Raw genomic sequence first — 15078 nt, 5'->3', positions numbered from 1 at the left:
TGAGAGAGTCTAGATGACCCAATTATATGTACATATCTGCAACTGACCCCATGAATGCCCCCATGGCATGTCTCAATAACTACATAAATATGCAGTATTCAAATTATTGCAGAATTGCCCTACTTCCATCATATTTTCATGTGTATCGATTACAAGCACAACACATACTCCTGAAACCCCTACGACACTGAGTTTCTAACCTAAAGGACATGCTACCTGGTACAAGCCAATCAGCAGCCAGACTTCCAGGACAGCCTGGAACCTCAGGATATTTTAGATTCCTTAGGTGCACAGGTGTAAGATCAAATTTTCATTTTTCTACTATTGTGGTGGGTTGACCCTGGCTGAGGGCCAGGTGCCCACCAGAGCCGCTCTATCACTCCCCTCCTTCACTAGACAGGGGAGAAAAAGTGTAACAAAAAGCTTGTGGGTTGAGATAAGGACAGGGAGAGATCACTCACTAATTATCGTCACGAGCAAAACAGACCGAACTTAGAGAGGGAATTCATCTAATTTATTACTAAGCAAAACAGAGTAGAGCAATGAGAAAAAATCAAATCTTAAAACACCTCCCCCACACCCTTCCCTTCTTCCTGGGCTCAACTTCACCCCTGGTTTTAACCTCCGCCCCCCTCAGAGGCACAGGGGGACAGGGAATGGGGGTTACGGACAGTTCATTACACGTTGTTTCTGCTGCTTCTTCATCCTCAAGGGGAGGACCCCTCACACTTTTCCCCTGCTCCAGCATGGAGTCTCTCCCACGGGAGACAGTCCTTCATGAACTTCTCCAACGTGAGTCTCTCCCATGGGCTACAGTCCTTCACAAACTGCTCCAACATGGGTCTCTCCCACAGGGTGCAGACCTTCAGGAGCAAACTGCTCCAATGTGGGTCCCTCCCATGGGGTCACAAGTCCTGCCAGCAAACCTGCTCCTGCGTGGGCTCCTCTCTCCATGAGTCCACAGGTCCTGCCAGGAGCCTGCTCCAGCGTGGGCTTCCCACGGGGTCACAGCCTCCTTCAGGCGCCTCCACCTGTTCCGGCATGGGGTCCTCCACGGGCTGCTGGTGGAATCCCCTCATCCTTCCTCCATGGGCTGCAGGGGGACAGCCTGCTTCACCATGGTCTTCACCACGGGCTGCAGGGGGATCTTTGCTCCGGTGCCTGGAACACCTCCTGCCCCTCCTTCTGCACTGACCAGGGTGTCTGCAGAATTTCTTACATCTTCTCACTCCTCTCTCTGGCTGCAAAAGCTCTCTCTAATTGTTTTTTCCCTTCTCAAATATGTTATCACAGAGGCGCTGATTGGCTCGGCCTTGGCCAGCGGCGGGCCTGTCTTGGAGCCGGCTGGCATTGGCTCTATCAGACACAGGGGGAGCTTCTAGCAGCTTCTCACAGAAGCCACCCCTGTAGCCACCCCCCCACTACCAAAACCTTGTCACGCAAACCCAACACAACTATATTCATATGGGCATGGTGGAGATGCCAGAAAAGAAGTTCAATTTCATTGTGAGAAGATCTTGCTTTCAAAATGAAATATAATAGGCAAATAGTTTAACAGAAGCACCTGTGAATTTAGACAGCTTCCAGGATTGGATGCCAAAATGTGGGTTCCTCAATCAATATTAAAGACACTAAATAAGTAATGGAGTCTTGAAGTGATGAAGGTTACCTGCTTTGGTTGTGAACCCAGAAGCCCTTCTCTTTGCCTGTCTCAAGTCGCCTCACAAAAAAACTCTGCGTGCACAGGCTGGGTGCTCATGGCTGGAAACCCGCTGCATCACAAGAGCTCTCCGAAACCCTCATTGAGGGGGAAGCTGGCATGGATTTGAAGGCAGGTTATACAAGTGCATGATGTCTTTGGTGTACTCTTTCAACTGAAGCAAACAGATTTATTTTGTTTTGTTTTTAATTTGTCTGGAAAGTAAGAAGAGCCCTTTGAAACACAATGATATATTTTCACTGCCAGTTTCCTTCTCAGCTTCTAGCTGGCATTTTGCCTTACCTTGCAGGAGAAAATCCCACAAGGTTATGTAGGATGTAGTTGAGAGCACTTGCATTTTCAAAAACAAAGCAGACAAGATACTGGAATCCTGTTCTGCAAACTGGTGGAACTGGCCACATTTTTTCTAAAATGCCTGAAGCACAGAGATTCTGCAAATAATGCAACTTCAGGTCAATGCTAGCTGAGTCCTGGGGAGAATTTCACCTGCCCTTAGGTTGCAGATCAGACAGTTTTGGGCAAGGAGCTGGAATATAAATCCCAGATTTCTGCAGCTATTTGTGTGTGTGTGTGTGAGTGTTCATGCCTGAAATATCCTGATCTTTGGGACTTCCCTTACTGAAAGGGGCACTGACAATCTGATTCAGCCCCTTGAGACATCTAGGCCAAGTGGCTCCTCTATTGCAAGACGGAGTCCTGCTCCAGAGCCGGAGCAGGTGGGCTCTACTAGCTCCATCTCTAGAAGTAAACTGAGTAGTGCCAGAGCACTGGGATCATCCACACCAATTAATCATTAAGACAATCCCTGGCATAATTTTGGTTCATGCCAACTAGTACTATTCCAAGGTTTCTGCTGAGTAGGAAGCCACACCTTGTGGGTTGGGTTTTTTTTTTTGGGGGGGGGGGGTTGTTTGGTTGGGGTTTTTTTGTTTAGTTGGTTGGGTTTTTTTGAAGTGGGGATGAAAGTGGTAGAGTTTAATTTGTGTTGGAAAGAAAAAGGGTCTGATTTCTGCATAAACAGCATTTATACAGATGGCCCTGAGACAGGAAGGGATTGCAGTGGTGACTGCTGCTGCTGTTCTTCATCCCGCTTCTCTGCCACAGCAGCAGCAGCAGAACTGGCTTCAGCTTCATTGAAAGCAACAGCAACAGAGGCAGCAGGAGGAGGACCCACAGATGAAGCAGAGGGCATTGAAAGGAAAATGAACAGGGAGGATGGAGTCTTGTCCCCCAAAAGGAATGTGAATTCTCTCCTGCATTTTGCCCTCACCACTAGAACGAGGGACATCTGGATTTAACAGAGACCATCTGGATTTCAGGCTGTCTGTCAGCTGTCTGGGACTACTAAACATCTGATTACAGTCTAACTCAGATTTCTGACAACTGTCCCGAAACCTGGCTGTTTGGCATGTCCAGGAACAAAGCATAAAGCCTTTAGCAGTGAATCTGAAGCTATGCTCCCAAATCTCTCCTTCCACCCCACCCCAATCCCTTTTGTTTATTTGGAAGCTTGAAATGACAGTGTAAGATGACGAATTGGGGCTGAGGGATCACAACTGTAAGTTTTAAGGTAAAGTTAAACCTTCCAAAAAAGGGAAGATATAGAAAATGGTAAAAATCTCTTAGAAATGGGTACACACAAGGGAATGCTTCCATCAAAATCATTGCCATCTCCCATATACAATTTTCTTTCTCTTTTTTGTCCTCTTTTGCTCTGTCTTTATTGGTCCCTTGATCTGTAAAAGGCCACTGAGGAAATACTAAATCCATAATCTAAGACAGCAATTTCTCACAGTGATGTTGAGAAGCTAATTATGACTACAAAACACAAAATCATACAAAGATGAGGTCAAGGATATTTCCTTTCTCAAATAGTTTGTGCCTTCAAACTTGCAAAGTCAGTTGTGCATGACATTCAGCAGCAAATAAGGCCAGGCTCAGCATTTTGTTACCAAAAGGAATGCGATGTTTCAGCCATTGAGTAAAAGGTAACATACAAAGCAATTGATACTATTCTTCACGTCTCTGCATCCATCTGGTTCATACAAGGTAGATCCAAAATTGTAGGTACCTAGATTTGAGGTTTTGGCTAATTAATTTGCCTTTTTTTTTTTTTTTTTCCTTATTTGAAGCTTCAGCTGTCCTAATATTCATGCAGCTCTAGCTTTGGTCTCAGGTTCCAATAGAGACCATACCTCAGTTAACCATTCCTGGCCTCATAGATCCAAGAGGCATAGTGTGCAAAAGCTGAAACTCTCAAGAAAACGTCTAATCTCAGCACTGCAGAGCCCTTTAGGGAAAAACCATTTTAAATGATACATACCCTTAAGCTGAGACTGTTATGAAGCAGTCTAATTTTGGTGTGTACTGCTTGATGAAATATTTGTGGGTAGCTTAGAAAAATGGAAGAACTTACACTACATCTAGAGACAAAGCAGCCCTTCTTGCCACTTCCACTGTGTCATTGGCTGTTGGCACTAGCTGCTAAATCATAGATGTTCATGAGAAAGTTCCAGCACTGGTCTATATAAAACAGAAGAAACCCCATGACTAGATTCCTTGGTTGGTTTCCAAAACTCCATGTTACCTGAGGAAGAAGGATTTGCCACAAGATCAGTTCCACTTCCAGACCATGTCCCTAGTCATACTGCAGTAGGACTTTTAGGGACATCTCAGGTGGGTATTCTTAGCTCCTAGCACCCCAAGTTTCTGCTAGTCAATGAGTCCCTGTCTGTGATAAAAACTTTATGAGGAGATACAACTGCACTTTGCTTGGAAAACAATTCTCTTTGGAGGAAGAGATGCAAAATTTTCTGGATGCTCTGACTGTAGAGACGTTGATAACACCAAGGAAAGAAATGGGTCTGTCCTTTCCACAAAAGTTAAATAAGTTTTTGGACCCTGCTACTGCTTCTAATACTGACTTGTGGGTCTAAATTATGATCAGATGAAATAGGACCCATTAAAACAACTGATAGAACAAACGTACTGAAATAATAGATCCCCATGCGAGAAATATCCAAGTGGAGACTGACACTTAGAAAACAGATGATCATCAACCTCCAAGTCAGGAAGAAAAAAAAAGACATTGAAGCAGGTAAAGTCCTCACTGCTTGTACTGGGCAGGCACTTACCACAAGGGTGCAGTTCCCTTCTCTGGCTGTAGCCACCTGGCGTTCATAGCCAGTGGAAGAAGATGAGTACTGAGCATGCCACATAGATGAGTTAACAGGTGCTCCACCAGTGCCTGTGTTCAAGTGAGATGAAATGAGCCCCCTTAAAATGGTGATCTACTGTACAGATACAGATCATCTGTTGTGCCAAGAGATGGATTCCCTTAAAATTAGCTGCGGCCAAAGTGCTTCTCCTTGACTGCCATTTCTACCTCTGTGCTTCCTTGTGTATCACGGCATTCACTGAGTTTTCAGATTGCTAACACTATCACATGGCATTTCCATTATAGGTATTAACCTGACTGTGCAGAAGCTGTGGGGGATTTATGGTGCTGGATCTGCATCATTCTTTTTTGCATCTTCAGAAATGCAAATGTACCTTAGCCTACAATCCACATTTTCATCAAAATCCTCTCAGTAGCCTATTTGAATGCATGCTAGAACTGGATACCAATATACTACAATAATATAGACGTCCACTGTAAGAGTCCCAGAGTGCCTGCATTGGTAAAGTCCCCCTCCCATGGAGTCTGGTCATGAAAATCCACATAACGCATGCTCACTGTCCCCTACCCACCACAGATCACCCACCACTCCCCAGCATCCTGCAACAGCCATAAGACTGCAGTCCAAGAGGTCACAAAAACTATGGTGTGTCCCAGAAGCATACTGGGAGAGACCAAGGATGCTGGAAGTGTTTCCACTCTCCAAAAAAAACAGGGATTTGCTATTTGAAATGTCCAGATAACATTAGAAATAGGTGCCATAAGTCAATGTTATAGAGGAAAACAGAAGAAACAAACCAAACCAAAGCTAGCAGCTGCAGACAGTTGGACCTGAGGGAAAACCTCCTTTCTTATCTCCATTTGGTGTTGAGTGTAGCTTTGAGAATGTCTGACAAGCAAACCAGTTAAACATAAAGAGCTGGGGCAAGTATGCATAACTGCCTTCAAACATAACTGCCTTCAAACATTTCCAAGCGATGTATGCATCTGTGTGATCTTCAGTGTGGGCAGCCTTGGCAGAGAGCAGAAGAGGGGCTGGAGAGGATCAAAAAGGGGTTTAAAAGAGAGGCAAGGCAGTCAACTCATAGAGACACTGCAAAAATGGAAGAAAAAACTGAATAGCAACCAACAATTTTTGGGGAAAATGCCTCTTGGGACTTGGGGTCCAAAAAAGAAGGGATTCAGGCAGAAGAAATGTGGGAGGGAGGAAAAAGAGAAAATTTCTTAATATAAGGAGTCAGAGGGATGAAAGGACTGAGGGAGCACAAACGATTTAGCAGTAGGAATTACAGAGAAGGATGGGAGACAGATAACAAGGGAGATATCAGAACTGGTGATAGACACTGGAGTATGAATGGGAGAATAAACCAAAATAATCAAAAAGAAAAGCTACATAGGGTGCTGGGGCAGTGGTAGGGAACATTTTTCAGAGTATTTTTAAGTGCCAAAGTTAGCAGGCTCATTTCCAGAGGCTTCCTCTGTAGATAATGGAAAGAGACAGGCTCCTCCAGGGAGCATATCAAAGCAGCAAAGTTTCTTTCTGAAGAGCCTGTCTCTGTCCTTCAGTTAGAGAGGCAATGTAGGGAGCCAAGCTGCATAACTGAAGTACCTACACTGTGCACATCTTAGAATAATACCAACTAGAACATGTGAACACAGATAGTTTTGATAGCAGGTAGTGGAAAAAGGGAAAACAACAGAAATAGAATAAGGAAATTCAGAAAAGATCTACTCAGAAAAAAAATCAATTTTTGTTGATCATTCTGGTGAACATTTGACAGCCTTTTCTCATACATTAACTGCAAGTAAACAAACTAGTTGAATTGTAATTCTGTTGATGCAAAATTGAACACCTTAAGTAAACAAAAGATCCCAAAGCCATGAGAATAAAGTTCAAGCATGTAACTTATTTGTCCTTTTCAGTTAAAGAAGTGAAATCTGTACCACAATTTTATTCCCATATTAATTATTCTCTTGAGCAAATAATTATGCATGCCACATCTCACTGCATGGACTGTCCTTAAATAAATTTTGAATTTTTTTCTTTTAAATGGAAGAGCAAAATCCTCCAGCAAACAAATTATAGGCTCCAAATCACTCAGATTTAAATGTTCAGTATTCAAGGCTAACTTAAGTACTTGCTTCAATGCAGAGGCACTGACTATTGATTTTAAAAGGTGTGTTGGTATTGGGGGGTTACACAATCTGAAGTTGCCTTCTCAAGACCATTAAGCACTCATGTGTAAATCATTTTGCTTGCAAATTGCATTTGTTCAAATTTCTGTGGAATGCAAAAATAGAAAAAACAAACAACTAAGGAGGTTTCATTCAAAATGTCAATAGAAACATGATTTATTCCTGTGATTTTTATGCATCTCTCTGGCTCTTTTCCCACCATTGATCTCTTTCTCTGGAAGTCACTCCATCTCTCTTTGTGTCCCAAACAAGCTAAGCATGAGAGGACAAGTACTTCAAGCAAACAAGTTGTTACCCTGAAAGAATTCCCATGATTATGATCTTAAGCAAAAACCGTCTGCAAACCTATGCCCCTACAAATTTGGGATTTGGATAGGATGAGGATTGGAAATGCTAGACATAGAATTAGGGAATTATGCTGCTTGAAATATTTAGCTTGTGTTTATTATGGTGTTTTAAGGCATAAGACACTTGCAAATTGAATCACGTTCTTGCTATTGTCCACAAACAGCACACAGTCTGCACAAAAGGGGCTTCTAAACATACCATTCTGTGCATTGGGCACTGCAAATCCAACTAGCTGGAAGGAAGTTTCTGAAAGTATGCAGGACATCCCTGTACAAGAAAATCCCAGTGCTTAAAATCCAGGTGCCATGTGACTATTCCTATAGAACTCATCCAAATTTCACCAGGAATATTGATGATGATACTGCTCTTCTGAATACCCTTACAGGGTCATTCTGTCATGTCCAAACACTAGTAACAGAAGAAGAACTGACACCAAAAAAAAAGTAATTAAACAGACAGCTTAGAATATCACTAAATAACACTGTGGAAGATTCGTCTAAGGTACCATTAAACCAGGGGAAGCAAAGTCATTGATGATGGTAGTCAGGTAACTAGCTATACCAATCCCAGCGATTCAAAACAGCAAGCAGGAGAGATTAGAGTGGAGCCAAACACTAACTGATCTCTAGAAATATAAAACACCATCAGCATTGAACTTCCATTAACCCAAAGCTGAGCAGGCTTTTCAAGGTGATAAGTGATGCTGTGCAGGAAGCAGTTGCAGTTTTATTAATTTTGCTGGAATCAAAATCTTCCACGAGTAAAAGAAGTGCATTTTGACTTGAAGCACGGCATTGTGAGAATTAGGATTCAATGATTGCTTTTGATATATTATTTCCAACAAGAACAATGAGCAAAAGAAAATTTAACAGGTAGCTCCATGAACAGAGGAGTAAATAGAACCTGGATCCCCATAGCTCTGTGTCTTAGCGTTAGTTGGCTTGCGTATGAGAAGCTATAAGATGAGAAGCTATGCCTGCAGCTGGGCGTTTTTAAGGTCTTTCTCTCATATGGTTTCAGTGTTATCTAATAGAGGTTCAGCTCCTGCTGCAGTCTTCCTTTCAGCAAGACCATTTACAGGATCTCTCTTTTTTGCCCATCTACTTTCATGAAACTGGTAGCGCCTTCATATCTCTGAGGTCTCTGCCTCTCTATAAATTCGGTCATGGTGTTCAAGGGTTACTGGATAGATGGCAAATACCTTCCACATGCATACATGTATGCATACACACAGAGCATGATCCTACACCCCTAATTTCCTAAGCAAATCATAAAAAAAAAACAACCCAGAGTTTTTCAAAATGACAGATCATAACACAGTTCCCGGAAAAGGCCAAACTGAGCCCAAAAAAAGGCCAAAAATTAGTTTTTGCAGATTTTATTTTGAAATGGGTTTGTTTGTTTGCTTGCTTGCTTGCTTGTTTGTTTGTTTGTTTTTACCAATGTCCAGCCATTCTCTGGCAAGGTTTTCAAACTGATCCCTGTGTAAGCAGAAGTGAACAGCGCTCAGACTTCCGAACCCAGTCCTGGCACTACACAGGAGTACCATTGAGCAGGAACTGCTCTTCATCTGTGAACTCAGCTCAGCTGGTGTAGGTGCAGCTGAGCCCCACACAGTCTGAAACTGCACACTCAAATAAGGAACCACTGGAAGTCCAAGAGCCCCCAGGCTGCCAGGGCAAAATGTGAAGGGTCTTGCAGCACTGCTGAGCAGCGTTTACTGGGTCTCCAGTGCTCTCCTACCTCACTTCCAGTTGCTTTTGCCCATATTTCCCTACAAGCAGGAGAAGCCCCCAAAGTGTGTCTCCACAACTTAGTTCAGAGAGGTGGGCAGCATGTGTCCAAGTGCAGGGCTTGATACATGTTTCTCTTATCTATAGAGAGAAACCCATCCCACTGATCTCCCAGTGCTGTGGCCCATCCACATGAAAAGGAGCAGGGAGGGACTGTCCTTCTAATACAGACACTTCAGTAACACCTCAGAGATCTGTGCAGTGATGGAAATGAGCCCAATACAAGCACAAGGAAGGAACCATTTGGGTCCCATAGGGCAGTCTAGGGTTTGCTGAGGCAGATTCACAGCCTTTTTAACTTGAGGGCGCTGGAGAGATGTGAATCTTACACTTCCTGCTATTAAACACCAAATCTCACTGATGCCAGTGGATCTCATATGAGTAGAGTCACACAGCCACTGAAATGAGGGACCACATAAGACCTGATGGAGATGGGACAAGGTGCTACAAGAAAACAAATATGGTCTCTGACTTTGGAAGACATTTAAATATCTATTGTAGCAATGAGAAAAAGCAAACACCTGCAGTTCTGTCTCTGTTACACAGTACAAGTCCACTGTGTTCCATGGAACTGATTTGATTTTGTGTGTGAAAAATCCAGAAGAAAAACATTTATCCTTGTTCTCCAGGTCCACTTACTGTGATTCAGGACATGGGCATTACACGGATTCGCTGCTGCTTCCTAAGGTGGAAACATCCAAATGGGAGGACCCAGCCTTTCTTGCCATATTGGTCATGATGACATTTGAAAGACAGTTTGCTTAACACTCCTGTAAAAAGAATCAAAGATGCCACCTGAAACCAGAGTGACGGGCATTTCCTCATAGCTGCTTGTGTTTCAGTTAAACATGATTTATTTTCCAATACATGTTATCACTTGCTGTGTTTACATTATGTCAAAAATGATAAAGAAGCAGAATCAAAACTGTATTAATCCCATGTAGTTAATACTTTAAATGCATGTTATTGTTTGAATGGTTTGAGCAACATAATACCTGAAAGAGTGCAAACAAGTGAACCGAGCGTAGAGCTCTGAGCAGCACAAGCTGTGGGTCTGGGCAGGAAAGTGGGTCATGTTTTTTGACAACACGTATTTTTGCTGGACAACATCAGTTCATTGGACTGTGTGGGAAGGTGCTGGTTTTGATTGAAGCTTTGCTGGGAAGGTTTATCATCTTTCATGTGGTCAAAAGCTCATAGCAAATTAGGGCAACCACCTCAGATAATCAATAGCTCAATAGCCTAATTGGTAGGGGTGCAGAATAAGTTTCTTTGCTCTTCCTCAGCAGGACATCTGGAAGCTGTTACTCATTGTATAAATAATTAAAGAGTAATTGGGCCAGAGAGACTGACGCCCTAACCTGCCGTGGTGAGATTAGGACATGCCACTTGTACTACAGCGGCCAGCTTCTGTATATTCAGGGACATTTATATTCCCAGATGGGCATCTAGAGACCAGACCAACACAGACATGATTTCACAGCTCAACTTAATAACCTTGCCAGACCGGACTTCCACCTGCACCCCCTCCATCCAACATGCACTCAGAAATATCTCCAAATGGCCTACCAAATCTAGAGCTCCTGAGGAGATAAAAGTGCTCCATGAGCTGAGTTTGGCTGTCAGGTGTCTGGTCAATCGTTTCTGTCTGATATGGAAGGCTGCTGAAAACCACATCTCAAATTGGTCAGATGCAGGCAGGTCAGAGTGCCTTGTGCTGAACCCAGAGCACTTGCAGCAAAGACCAATTCCAGCAAATCCAGCTGTGGATAAGAGCCAGGAGAGGCTGGGCAGGAAAGAGACTTTTCTACCTGCCGTGAAGGAATTTTTATCCTCAAGCTGGTGCCGAAACCACCTCCAGTGTAGCACTTTGCCAAAGCAGTTCAAGCCAGAAGGCCTCTGTGCAAAGCTACTGAGCCCAGCTGCAAGGTGTGCTGCATGCAGATGCGCTGCTGTCAGGCCCACCTTAGTCAGCTTTAGCATCCTTACATCTTAATGCCACATATGGGGTTGCTAACGTATGGCAAAGTGGCCAAATGTAGTATTTGCTGTGTTAGTCCTGGAGGTACTGCTAGGTAGAGAAATAGGTATATCTTCACGGCTTGATATCCACAGTCTTGAAATCCCATAGGTCTTTTACATGCATTCCCCTGTGCTTAAGATATGTGAAGCTCCATCTGTGATATTCCTGTGCCCTTTAACTGTTGAACCTGCAACTGAAGAGTGTTAGCAAAACTTCCGTGAGCACAGCACAGGTAGTGGGGCTTCCCTGTCATATAACTGCAGTGTTCAGCAGCTCGCCTTGGCAAATCTGCTATGACAGCTGATACAGTGAGTAATCATCCAGATTGCTCAAACAATAGAAATGTATATATAAAAACATATTTTCACCTTCATTTTGGCACGATGGTAGCATATACTACCATTGGGGATTCCCGATCCTGGGGAATTATCGGGTGAATTGTCTTCCCTCCAAAGCCCCTGGACCGTGACCCTGCTTTGCGGTGTAAGCCCGTTAAGGTGGGACTCTGCGGTGGGGCCATCCCTCCCGCCTCGGCGCCGCAGGGCCCGGAGGCACAGGGCTGCCATAGCCCGGGATGGCCCGGCCGGGGCCGCGCCGCGAGGATCGCCGCCCCTTCCCGCTCTGCGGGGGCGCTTACCGCTGCGGGGAGGAGCGGGCACCGGCACCGTATAAGGCCCGCCCGCAGTCCCGGCTCCGGCACTCGCACTGCAGCTCCTGGCGCGGCTCCCGCCCGCCCCTCCGTAGACACACGAGCGCAGACCTGCGCCGGGCGCACCGCTCCGCACCTGTCCCGGCGGGGCGCATCGCTCCGCACCGCTCCGCACCCGTCCCGGTGGGGCACACCGCTCCGCACCGCACCTCACCGCTCCGCGCCTGTCCCGGTGAGGTGCATCGCTCCGCACCGCTCCGCACCGCTCCGCACCTGTCCCGGCGGGGCGCATCGCTCCGCACCGCTTCGCACCCGTCCCGGTGGGGCACGCCGCTCCGCACCTGTCCCGGCGGGGCGCATCGCTCCGCACCGCTCCGCACCACTCTGCACCTGTCCCAACGGGGCGCACCGCTCCTCTCCGGACCGCTCCTCCGCACCTGTCCCGGCGGGGGGCATCGCTTCGCTCCGCACCGCTCCGCGCCCGCCCCGGCGAAGGCACACAGTAGCGCGGCACTCCCGCGGTGTCCCGTCCCCATCACCTTCCTTCTGCGCCAGCCGGCCCGTACCGGCCCCGCGGGGGCAGCAGCTGCCCCTCTGATTTTGGGGCAGATCCTTGGCTCCAAGAGCGAGTCCCTCCCGTAGCATGGGGCGCTTCACCGTCTGGGACTATGTGGTCTTTGCAGCCATGCTGCTGATCTCGGCCGTCATCGGCGTCTACTACGCCTTCGTGGGAGGTGGGCAGAAGACCTCCAAGGACTTCCTCATGGGGGGCCGCAGCATGAGCGCCCTCCCTGTCGCGCTGTCCCTCACCGCCAGCTTCATGTCAGCTGTCACCGTACTGGGCACCCCCGCCGAGATCTACCGCTACGGTGCCATCTTCTGCATCTTCGCCATCACCTACGGCCTGGTGGTGCTGTGCAGTGCCGAGATCTTCCTGCCCGTCTTTTACAAGTTGGGCATTACCAGCACCTACGAGGTAAGATGGAGTAGAAGCAGCTTTTCCACAGCCTTCAGGGAGCTGGGGGGGCTTCTCATTCCTGCTTTCTACATGCCTCCTCTCAAGTCTCTTCCCCCAAATCCCTCTGCACTCTGTGCTGCCCCATATCTCCACCCTCCCAAGGGCAGGCTGCAGCCTGCTCTGTCCCCAAGTCTGCCCACACTGCCTCTGCAGAGAGGAGATGCTCAGCCCTGTTGTCTTGGCTCAGGAGCTGTGCACCACACCAGATCTGTTTCCTCACTCCAAATACTCAGTTCAGCAGGTGGATTAATCCTCATGCAGCTTGGATGGTGACATGTGGTTAATGATGTGTAATTAATATACCAAAAGCAGAGTGCAAGAGCATCTAACGTAAGAACCAGATTCTCAAATCATGCTCCCTCCAGATAGGTTTCTAAGTCCTCCACTGGGGGACTATACATATTTGTGCTGTTCCTAGAGATTTTGGGGAGACATCCTTTCCACCCGAGGCTGTTCACACTGGTGAATGTCTTCTCCATCATATACACGAAGGGCAGCAAGTGTTGTGTGTCTGCAAGAGTTTTCTTACTTCCACCGAAATATGGCTGAGCTGCTCTTCAGCTCAGCATGTAAGTTAAAGCCATAGCTAGCAGTGCAGAGACTGTTTTGGGGTGAGGAAGCATCTGGTCAGGACTTTCTTCTGGTTCAGAAGGTCTGTGCAACCTGTTTATCTTCCTGCATGGAGATCGTTCCTAGCTGCAGATTTGGAGGCAAATTGCTCTTTTCACAGAGGACATTGGGAAAGGGGCATTGGTGCAGGTGAAAGTCCTTGGTCTCTTGCATTTTATTACACTGAACAGGGGCGTTGCAGCACTGGAGGCTGAAAACAAGGTTTTCTGTTGGTAGATTTAGATAAGAATTCACCAACAGAAATCTCTGGTGGCTTCCAGTATGTTTTAAACTACTAATCTTTGGACTGTCAGTTATGATGATACTTAAAATAGGGCTCTCTTAAATAAAGACTTATAATTATGACTGGAAACTCACTGATAATCTTGGGGTTAAATCAGAGTAATGTACCTATAAAAGATATATCTTCTATTTGTGGACAGAGTTCAGAGATTAAACAACTTATGGTGTCTGTCCAGGGGTTCAGCACTGCTTACTTGCATGGACATGCTCACAGATCATTTTTTAAATGCTCAATTCATGAGTGAGCACTCTGAGATACTTCAGTGTTTGTCTGTGTCGATTCAACAGACTGGCAGGCAAAGGCAATCTCTTTTGTACAACCACATACCCTAGAGGGCTGTTAGGACAGGTGGTGGGAACAAATCTGCCCTACAGCATGACAGACTCATTCAGAGGTTGTGCTGTCCCAGGCTAGATAGAAAAGTGAGGGTTCCTGATTTGAAAAAGGCTAGATTTCCATTTACCAGTGGAATGTGGCGAGCTGCTTTGGGCAGTGCAGAAGGTGAGGTTACCATGGGAGGAACCTGCTGACCACTGAAAACCTTCTGCCCTCTCTCACAGCAGTTCAGATGGACACATAGTACCAGTTTCCAAATCGCCTAAGGCTTAGGAATAGCCATAACATTTTCTTTTTCTCTCTGATTTCACAACGCAAGTATGTTCTGTTGTTTGCTGGTGCGTCATTGCGAACTTTTAGGTTGCCCTTTGCAGAGTCAAGAGTTGGACTCAATGATCCTCATTAGTCCCTTCCAACTTAGGATATTAATGATTCTGTGATAATATGTGCTGATCTTTGCCAGGTCAGGATGCACAGGTCCTTTCCTATTGAGTGCCTTAAGGCAGCTGTGTAGCACCAGTTTCCATTCTGCAGACTCCATCATACACTGACTAGCTTATGTCTACTTCACTTGCTCGTGTGTCATTACCCAGTGGTGAGGTCTGTAAAGAAATATCAAATCAAGGTGAGAAAGATGTCATTCAAGGTGACTTTTGGAGTTTTGGCCATTCATGAAAATGTAAAAACAACACTATGCCCTTTCTGTACTGTTTATTGCTTCAGTCTAGTCCTATTAATATTGCCAAGTTTTGACATAAACATTTGTTTTTTCTTCTCTTTTGCAGTATTTAGAGCTTCGCTTTAATAAATACCTGCGCCTCTGTGGAACGGTCCTCTTCATTATACAAACGGCAAGTAAACCTCAAAACCTCGTAGCCACTGGGATTCTTCAGCTTAGTGTAAC

At 45.7% G+C, this 15078-nt stretch overlaps 1 protein-coding gene across 1 annotated transcript in view; it reads left to right on the top strand.

Moving 5' to 3' along the window:
• The first annotated feature begins 11862 nt into the window (after positions 1 to 11862).
• Positions 11863 to 15078, top strand: part of SLC5A8 (solute carrier family 5 member 8) — a 29121-nt gene continuing 25905 nt past the window's right edge. Inside the window, exons 1-2 of the mRNA XM_054847859.1 lie at positions 11863 to 12883; positions 14960 to 15025. Coding sequence (XP_054703834.1) covers positions 12551 to 12883; positions 14960 to 15025 — 399 coding nt within the window. The 5' untranslated portion in view covers positions 11863 to 12550. The remainder of the gene's footprint in view (positions 12884 to 14959; positions 15026 to 15078) is intronic.

The sequence above is a fragment of the Grus americana genome, chromosome 1 (genome assembly GCF_028858705.1).
Source record: "Grus americana isolate bGruAme1 chromosome 1, bGruAme1.mat, whole genome shotgun sequence".
Lineage (NCBI taxonomy): Eukaryota > Metazoa > Chordata > Aves > Gruiformes > Gruidae > Grus > Grus americana.
This window is presented reverse-complemented; position numbering and strand designations above follow the sequence as displayed.